Source organism: Montipora foliosa, chromosome 3 (assembly GCF_036669935.1).
Source record: "Montipora foliosa isolate CH-2021 chromosome 3, ASM3666993v2, whole genome shotgun sequence".
NCBI lineage: Eukaryota > Metazoa > Cnidaria > Anthozoa > Scleractinia > Acroporidae > Montipora > Montipora foliosa.
In genome coordinates, this window is record NC_090871.1 from 12,039,740 (window position 1) to 12,049,739 (window position 10,000).

Below are 10,000 nucleotides of genomic sequence, written 5' to 3' on the forward strand. Positions count from 1 at the left end.
GGAAACCGTTCAATGGAAAGTGTACTTGAGGGGTGCTTTCTGGCAGTGCACAGAGAGACTGAAATGGAAGCTCCTGTGAAAAGCAGCCGAGTTGACAAATCACAACTCCATGCGGGGGCGAATTGTAGTGTCTGTTTCCTACAAAACACGCCACTACACAGCTTTCTGATGTTCTGATAAGTAGCTATGGTCATATTTGCTAGTGATACTTCTAATAAATCAACACAACTTCAATTACGTTTAAAAAAAAAAAAACCGCAAAGATAACAGCCGAGCAACCAACACGCACAATTGCAAAGCACGCAAAAATATGGAGATTTTTACCGCTTTCATTTGAGCATCCCGGCATTGCGGTACAAAGCCGATGTCAAGGCATGACAGATTCACAATCACATCAGATCGAGGGAATGTCCCCGTCGGTCCGCCAGTGCAAGATGGCGTTCAAACCCTGAAATCGCATGCATGGCATCACGATCGATATCCGCGAAATATATTCGGGACATTCACGGTTAAACGACACGACTAGAATGCGTCCTCCTTCGTCGGAATGCAATAATAATAATAATAATAATAATAATAATAATAATAATAATAATAATAATAATGATAATAATGATGATGATGATGATGATGATGATGACTTTATTTAACTGTGAATGGATTTAGCACTAGAGCACTACTTGAAATCACCAAGGAAATTAACTCGCATCAAATCAAATATCGGTATCAGGTATTGATGTTGTCTGTCAAATCCGTTTTCAGGCTGAATCCGTTTTTACCTACAAATACTACAATAGGTTAAATTCACATGATCCTCATTTTACCTAAGTTGAATATGCACTCTACCTAGTTAAAAGTCCTCTAAAAGGATAGAAAACGCCTATACCTTCCTTCAAGCTCTGTCTTATGCATCTCAATACGTCTTCTTAATATTTCTGTATTCATACACGTCCATTTAGCATCAACATTACATTATATAATAACCCAAGTTATTCTCGCATTTTAATTGGTTCTTGCCTATGATCTATTAGAAGACAGACACACGATTGACGTCACCATCAGCTTTTATGCGAATAAAGTGTAATTCTTTATTATATAAAACAAATAGATTCCATGTTGCCGTGCGTCTGTTCAGTAAACGATCACAGAAGACGTCAAAATTTGATAAGAACATCAGTGACACACTCGGCTATCGCCACGTGTGCCACGTTTTTGTTCTTACCACATTTTGACGTCATCTGTGATCTATTACTGAACAGACGCACGGCAACATGGAATCTATTTGTTAAGTTTCTTCACCACTACACTACGACGACGAACATGTTGAACCCGATACAGTTCTTTTCATATATGCACTTTTGTATAAGTCAATTGATATCTATGTAAAACTAATTCTAACCTGACTCCAATTTTTCTCTACGCTTAATTTAGGCACCAAAAAGTTTCTTCAATCCATCTGAGTGCGTATTCAACCTTGGTAAAATGAGAACACCAAATGAATTTAACCTAGGTTGAAACGGTTTAACCTGAAATCGGATTTCATCGGCAACATTTACGCTTTTTGATATTTACGTTTATTATCCATTATGTTTGTTGTTTTTATGTAATAAACTCAATTATACAGGCATTTTTATTGGTCCTCACCTGTTATATATCGGAAGAGGGAGGCATAGATGACACCATATATGTAAAAAAACAATCGACGTCGATGGGGTTCTACGTCTGGAGGCTGATTTGTTCTCTGAAAGAGCAGTGAATTGGGCGTCAACGCTGGAAGGTCGACATCTTCAACACAGCTAAGTGATCGATTGCTCAAGGCTATCTCAACATGTAGCATGACTTCACATAACTCCTTAAAGCCCATCATTCCATTTCCGATAGCTTTGTAAAGCGACGTTTTGACCATCCCGATGAGGTTCTCGAATCAGTGATCTCCCTACCAAGTCTCTCGGGTAAGATTAAACTGTCACTTGATCTCTTCATGTGCAAGGTAGTCTTGGACTTTCTCATCAGGCATAACTTTTCGGAGCCATCTTTCGAAGCCATCTTTCCGGAGCCACTCACCCACTCTTAGCATGGCAAGGGTGCCACTCTTCTCTAGTGCCGTAGCGAACAGCTCGCGTATACTCGTCACTTCCTCTTTTGCTGATTGTCCGCCTCGGCTTGTGATGATGTCTGGAAGCCACTTCTGTGGGTCTGCTTTCCAGTTGGGTTCTTGCCACCAAACGTTTGTTAAGTTTGCTAAAGTCCATTCCCTTCCCACATCTCATGGATTTTCCTCCGTTGATAAGTGTCGCCACTGCAAGTTTTGTTTCTCCTTTATCTTCCTAACCGTATTTCCAACAAATTGTTTGTACTCCCCCTTCCCTCTGATCCAGTGGAGCGCCACAGTACAGACCCTTCTAAGGCATCATTAACGATGTCAACTAAGCTAGTTGCTATGTGTCGTTCCACGAGGTCTAGCCGGGGAAAGGTCAGGCCTCTCTTGGCGAGGCGTGATTTTGCCGTCACAAGGCCTGTTGTGACACCAGAGGATTGTTCCACTTTCCCATAAATCGTTGCTGAAACGCCTATGCCACTGGCATCGCCAAAGCCATGTAAATCAATAGAAAGTATCTTCTCTCGAAAGGCTTCTTGGCAAAGTCGGTTCTTGTGGTAGGTTTTTTTCCCACTTGGACGACTTGAATCTGATATTTTGTGGCAAAGAGGGGTATCCAAGGCGATTCTGAGGCCGCAAGCGTTTCTGTAGCGCACTTCTCCAGCCAAGGTTACCACTGATACCGGTCCGAGCGTGTCATATATAATGGGCAATTCATTTTTCCCAGTTTTCCTTTTTTGTAAGCTCAGTGGTAGGGGCAGGGAAGCTGACTTGTATTTCATCCTTTTCACTATTCCAGGGTACTCCCAACAGCTTTGATTCTCGGCCTGTTTTTATACCATGTTGCTGTTGCGTGTAGTTTGTTTTTCAGTTTGAAGGCATGTTGCTTCTGATTCTACAATGTAGCTCCCGCGCATTTTAATGCACTTCAGTTTATGGTTCTCTAAACACATACTGGACCGACTGTTTGAGCGGTTTCTCCGCCCTTCATATAGACTGCGCCTTATTGCGAAATTTGAGCACCTACATTGGTACCCAATCAAAAGATATTTTACTTTTTCGCTTTGATCGCAAAGTTTCATTGCCAATGTCTTTTTTCGGATAGGTCCTTAATACAGGGGCACCCAACGAATCTGTTCTTCACATTATCTGTTCCCCAGAGGAATCTTGCTGGCTGGCAAAAATACAGGTGTTTCGATGAGCTGGCTGGGAAATTTTGATATTGATAGAGGTTTTGCTTGGGAATTACTGACTTTTTCTAGCATTTCAACCCGAGCTGGTTGTAGAAACTCTGAAGACTGAGGACGACTAAAAAAAAAAGAACCCCTTCCCTCTCCCAGAGAATAGTCACAAACATACGACGGCTGGTCAGAGTGATTGCGCTTGCGGAAAAAACCTGTTTTGTCCCGGTTTTGTCGCTTTTGTTCGGTCGTTTTGGATCGAGGGATTTGAAAGCGCGCGGAATTCCTGGCTGGGAAATCAACCAATTTTATCGAGCTGGCTGGGAAATTTCTTGTGTGTCTTGCTGGGAAAAAGGAACAGATAATGTTTTCCCAGCAAAACACCTAAAAATTCCTTAATAACATTTATTTTCATTAACTGGGGTATAATAATACATTTTACAACAAATTGGTCGTTGGGTGCCCCTGTTAATAGCCCCATGTGAGAAGAAGATGTACTCACTGTGGGTTATGAAGACCAAACCATGGCAGGAAAGATTGAAGAAAGCAGAGGGGAAGTGCTATTGTTATCAAGGCTGTAGAGTTACTAATCAACTTTTGTACGTATTTCAAGTTTTCATTGACTATAGTAGATGTTGACAAATCTTCAATGGTGTTGTTTTACCTCATAGATCGACGCAGCTATTTCATGTAGGAATGATAGGAAGCCGGCAAGCCTTCCTTTTGGAGTGGGTCTGCGTGGAATTGTCTGAACAATCATTTGGTATTTGGCCATAAAATAAAGACCAGTTCATTCGATTATCCACTTTTTTTTCCGACACTATCAAACCGACACTATCAAACGACACTATCAAGCCTAATACTGACATTCAGCCTCAAAGTACGAGGAACAATCCCGTAAACTTTTCATTGCCAATCGAACGAGCCACACACATATATATGTAAAACCCTATTTTTACCACAATTGCTTGTAATCTCGCAATCTGATTGGCTAATTTTCCGTTGTCGATAAGAGTCTAGGCAACGCTGTACGCGTCATGCTGGCGCCAATTTTTCACGCAATGTAATAGCCAATCAGGAACGCCCATTTTGGGAAATAAACCAATCATATTGCGAAAAGGTTATAGACAACGCTTGCTCTTTCTTCGTGTTATGATTTTGGTCACGCTCTGAAATAAAAACTTACTTTGGCGTTGAATATTGTGGCTGCTACAACCTTTTGACCACTGTGATGACGAACATCGTTGTCGATAAGAGTACAGAAAACGCTTATATTATATGTTTGAAAAAATGAGCTTGTTGTAGTAACATGCCGAAAGGATGGGCCCTTTTCGCAACACAGATGATCAGTCTGGGGACACTTGGGAGACGAGGTCGTTTGCCTTGTTCATTAAAGCAAGTGTGGGAGGCGCGGTGGCCTCATGGTTAGTGCGGGTCGGGTTCGGGTTCGGGTCCCGGTTCGGGTCCTGGCCGGGGACATTGTGTTGAGTTCTTGGGCAAGACACTTTACTCTCACGGTGCCTCTCTCCACCCAGGTGTATAAATGGGTACCGGCGAATTTAATGCGGGGGGTAATCCTGCGAAGGACTAGCATCCCATCCAGGGGGGAGTAGAAATACTCCTAGTCGCTTCTTCATGCTACAGAAACTGGAGATAAGCGCCGGCCTGATGGGCCTTCTAGGCTCGTATAGCAGACTTTAATTTACCTTTTTACCATTAAAGCAAGTGCGCACTGTATGAAGATGTCCGGTTGTGAAAGAATACTACTCTCTTGAGTGTTAATGGAAACGATGGAAAAACAAAAAGTAAGCGGGTAAGGTCTATTGAAAGATATAAAGAGGCTCAAATCATATGAAATCAAATCATGATTATAGAAAGCTTTACATGATGTCCCTAAATTGTAAAAATGAGCAGAAATAAACAATTTTATAATCACACGCTCAATTAATTTTAACTACCGACAACTGAATGCTGTGACCAAAATTAAAAAGTACATGTCGAAATGTTGGAGTCAACTGAAGCGGGAAGTAAAATCCGAAATTGAGCACTAATTTTTATGTTGGTGACACGGAGCACTGAGGAGACCGAGTTTCTTAAACCAAACAAAACCTTCCACCAGGCTTCGGATTCCAGCGGAAAGCACCAAAGAACCAAAAGAGGATACTACATACGTTTTGTAGTAAAGGAGATAAATCTTCAACTTTTTTTTAGCATTTTAGAGGACTAAACTAGAGGGGACTGGAACTTGTAGGCTATAGACCGAGATATCCACTCACCGGGCTCAACAGACTGCGTATTAAAGATATCGATAAGTAACAATAACCACCAATACTGCCCTGCACGCATGTTGACATTGAGGTCTTTGAAACTGTGGAAAGAATCTGTTCTAGGTCGTGGTTAACTGAGGTTGCTTCAGCAACTTCCTAGTAACAAGACACCGCCAAGTAGTTGCGGAAGTCGAATGACCCAAGGAAAATAAGGTACACGTATGTCCAAAAACGGAACAAAAGGGAAATTAAAACATGATACAGTAGCTGATACATCTGTAAACTCCGGTAGCAGAACTCTTTAAGTCAATTACCCTAACTCTGAGGCTCAAGAGAATTGGTTTACAGGCAAATACTGAACAAGCTGAAACCTTGATGAAACGGAAAATGCAAATGTCAAATTGAATGGTATACTTATTGTAAAATAGCTAAAATCAAGGTGAGAAGGTATATAGGGGAATAATTTTATTTTTCTGTATCGCGATGTCCTTACCATGCTCAAACGACGAAACCTCCGTTTCATAATTCTCCCTCGCAACTCACCCCATTATCATGTGAGAAATCAACTGAGGAGCTTACTTAAGGCAACAAACAACAAGTTTAATGAAAAAATTAAAAGCAAATGGTTTCACTCGCTCAGCACGTTTTTTTGTGCATTCCTTACTGTCAGTCATGACAGTTCGTTGAGGACCGGGCTGCCATGCGGAAGGTCGTGAGTGCGACTTCAGCCCGACCAACACTCAGGGTCTTAAATAACTGAGGAGAACTTGAAACGCTGTCTTTAATTTGTAATTACACCCGCAAATGGTCACTTACTTTCTAGTCTTCTTGGATAAGGACGATAACACTGTGTCAAACAGAGGGTACTCACCAGATTGTGGTATTTTCGCCACCTGACTATTGTAGGTTGTTTGCCTAAGGACCAGGACCCCCCTGGCCACGCCCTCTTCTTATATATGAATGTCTAATGTTGGGGCCGGGGTTGAACCTCCTTCTTCTTCTTGTTCTTGTTCTTGTTCTTGTTCTTCTTTTTTCTTTTCTGTTTCGACTACAAACTGACTAGAGTTGTTCTTCAGTGTATCATGCAGTAAGAAACCACATTGTTAATGTTAAAAAACGTCCCCGCTAGTATTTAATTTAATTCACGGTCCTTGTTAGCCTACAGTTTTACATTTCTTTTACCTTATATATAGTGCTCACAAACAACAAAAGAACTTGAAACGAGCAAACTGAATTAAGATGTTCGTAACTGACTGGGTATGTTCTTAGGATGTTGTTAAAACTTGATTAATCGGCACAACCTGAATGTTCTTATAAAATTGCCGGTTCTTAAAAAAATGTCTATAAGACGAATCCTTTTTTCGTCTCGAGGTAAACAATACCCCCATCAAAGTTACAAAAATAATAACCTTCGTCTGTGCGAAATGTGATGACAATTCTTATCTAGGTACAAGCACTTTAATACAAAAGTTATTAACTAGAATTGCCCGAATGCTCATTTCAGATATGTTCATTTCAAATATTTTACTGAAATACGCGTATGGTAGAAAACAGCGAAAATTTCTCAAATTTGGTTTTTGATAACTGCATTGCGGTAACTCCTTCTCAAGCCATTGTTGCAACTTTAAATACATTAAACTCTTCGGATTCCTGACGCAATTTGGTTTTGAATTAAAGCGATTATAGTATAAGTGGAAGAGAAGTAATTTTGTGACTGACTCAGAGTGAGCTGTGATTATCGTGGTAATTAAAAATGGCCTAGGCTACTTTATCAAGGAAAAAACTGTGCCAACTGGAAAGTAGACGAGATTGACCTACAAAGAACAAGTGACAAATACCACATTAAAAATAAAAGCCGGCATTGAATCGGCATCGCAGAGGTCATTGGTTCGAATCCCGTTGAAACAGCTCGATTTTTTCTGGTGTCTATGAGGGACAATTGCTAAATTGTCCAGAGTCCAGATAAGTAAGGCAAGGATCACTTCTCCAGTTTCCTTCTCAGTATTGTCACAAGATAAAGGAAAACGATGGGAAAAAACAAAGAGTATGTGCGTGCAATATCTGTTGAATGTTATAAAGAGGCTAAAATCATAGGCGAGCTTACTAATAGAAAGCTTAATCATGATAACCTCTCAAAATAAAACTGCATTAACAGAATAAACTTTTTTTATGATCACGCGCTCAGGTAATTGTAATTACCGACAGCTGAATGCTGAGATTCAAATTTAAAAGCGCCGGAATGTTGAAATGTTGGAGTCAACTGAAGCGAGAAGTAACATCCGAAATTGAGAACAGACTTCAGGTTGGTGACAAGGAGCAGGTACTGAGGAGAGTTTCTTAAATCAAACAAACCTTGCATCAAAAAAACCAACATTTGACTTGATTTGCGTTAATTGTTAATTTCGGTTTACAGTGTCCCCAATTAGTGATCCAGCGCTAGTTCCTTTCCTTTTTCTTTACTATTTCCTTTACCAGGCTTCGAATTCCAGCGGAAAGGCACATCGAACAAGTAAAAGGGGACACTACATACGTGTTGTAGTAGAGGAATTAAACCTTTGCTTAGCATTTTAAACGATTAAACTAGAGGGTACTGGAACTTGAATGTGCTTTGGAACAAGATATGCACTTACCGGGCTCAACAAACTGCTTATTAAAGAAAGCGTTAAGCAACAATGATATCCACCAATACTGCCCTGCCCGCATGATGTCGACATGAACTAAGGTCTTCAAAACAGTGGAGAGAATCTGTTCTGGTCCGTAGTTGTTCAACGATATAATTACGAATATAATGCAGTAACAAGATACTTTACTGCGCTTAAGAACTGGTGCCGGAAAGTCGAATGACCCGTGAAAAAGAAAGTAAACGGATGCATCCAAAAACGGAACAACAAGGGAAATTAATACATGTAGTTGATATGTCGCCTGTAAATAAAATCGGTTCTCAGGTTGAACCGTTTTTACCCAGGTTAAATTGGTGATCGTCATTTTGCCTAGGTTGAATACGCACTCAGATGAATTGAAGAAATCTTAGTTTTTGGAGCCTAAATTAAGCCCAGGTGATTTTTAGGGTCAGGGTGGGATTAGTTTCAGTTATTATACATAAATAATTATCAATTGACTTATTATACTAAAGTAAATCACAAATGAAAAGGACTGTGTTAGGTTGAGCATGTTCGTCGTTGTAGTGTTGTGGTGAAGGCACAGGACTACAGATCTAGAGGGGCCGAATTTGAGTACCGATAAGTGCCGGCATAATGACATAATTTGTTTGAGACTGGGTGGAAAAGTGTATCAAGACAGAAACCGATACGATGATACCAAGCATTAAGAGGATGTGTTAAGATGCATAAGAAAGAGCTTGAGGGAAACAATTGGTGTTTTCAATCTTTTTTGGAGGGGTTGAGGTAAAGCTGCTTTAAACGGATTCAACCAGAGACCAGAATTGACCGACAACAGATAGGTCTGGAAAAAAACAGGATACTTTAGCGCACTTGAGGACTTGCGGAAGTCGAATGACCTGTGAAAAAGAAAGTAAACGGATACATTGTACATCCAAAAACGGAACAATGGGGGAAATTAATACATGCAGCTGATACGTCTGAAAATGGCCAAAATCCAAAACACCGAAAGCAAAACTATTAAGTCAATTACCCTAACTCTGAGGCTAAAGGGATTGGTTTACGGCACAAATGCTGAACAAACGGAAACCTTGACGAAAACGAAAAATGGAAATCTAAAGGTGCGTTTTTTGGAAAAATCTAAAAACGGATTTGTGATCTCAGATCAATGGACTATTCTGCGTCAAAAAACGCAAAACCTGAAAAAGGATTATTTTCCATGTCAATATGGACACACTTGAGAATGCCTGATTATTCAGCTCATGCCACCTGGATGTTTCATGGCGGCCATTGACCTGAAGGAGGCCTATTAGTCTGGTTCCATTGCCCGGGATCATCAAAAAATATTTTGAATTTTTTATGGAACAGCACACACTGTCTATTTACATGACTCCTCAACGGTCTCTCTTCTTACCTCGGAAATTTATGAAATTTTCTCAAACCAACCTATTCAGTACTACGCTTTCTAGCCAACAGATATGGCCAGAAATGCACCGCGTAATTAGATGAACTTAAAAAGGAAAGGAACTTTATGTAAGTGTCTAGTCGTTCTAGCGCTGGAGCACTACTTGGAGACACTGTAAACTGAAATCAACAATTAACACATATCAAATCAAATGTTGGTTTTTGAGGAGAGGGGAAAACCGGAGTACCCGGAGAAAACCTCTCGGTGCAGAGTAGAGAACCAACAAACTCAACCCACATATGACGCCGAGTCTGGGAATCGAACCCGGGCCACATTGGTGGGAGGCGAGTGCTCTCACCGCTAGTTCGGCCGTCCCTGCACCCCAAATGAACAATTTTGCATGCAAGAGCTAACTGGACAAAGTAAAGGTG

At 40.6% G+C, this 10,000-nt stretch overlaps 1 protein-coding gene across 1 annotated transcript in view; it reads right to left on the reverse strand.

Annotated features, from left to right (window-relative positions):
- Nucleotides 1-8,754, reverse strand: part of LOC137996776 (deleted in malignant brain tumors 1 protein-like) — a 29,665-nt gene extending 20,911 nt beyond the window's left edge. The window contains exon 1 of the mRNA XM_068842359.1: nucleotides 8,177-8,754. Coding sequence (XP_068698460.1) covers nucleotides 8,177-8,531 — 355 coding nt within the window. The 5' untranslated portion in view covers nucleotides 8,532-8,754. The remainder of the gene's footprint in view (nucleotides 1-8,176) is intronic.
- Between the last annotated feature and the right edge of the window lie 1,246 nt (nucleotides 8,755-10,000).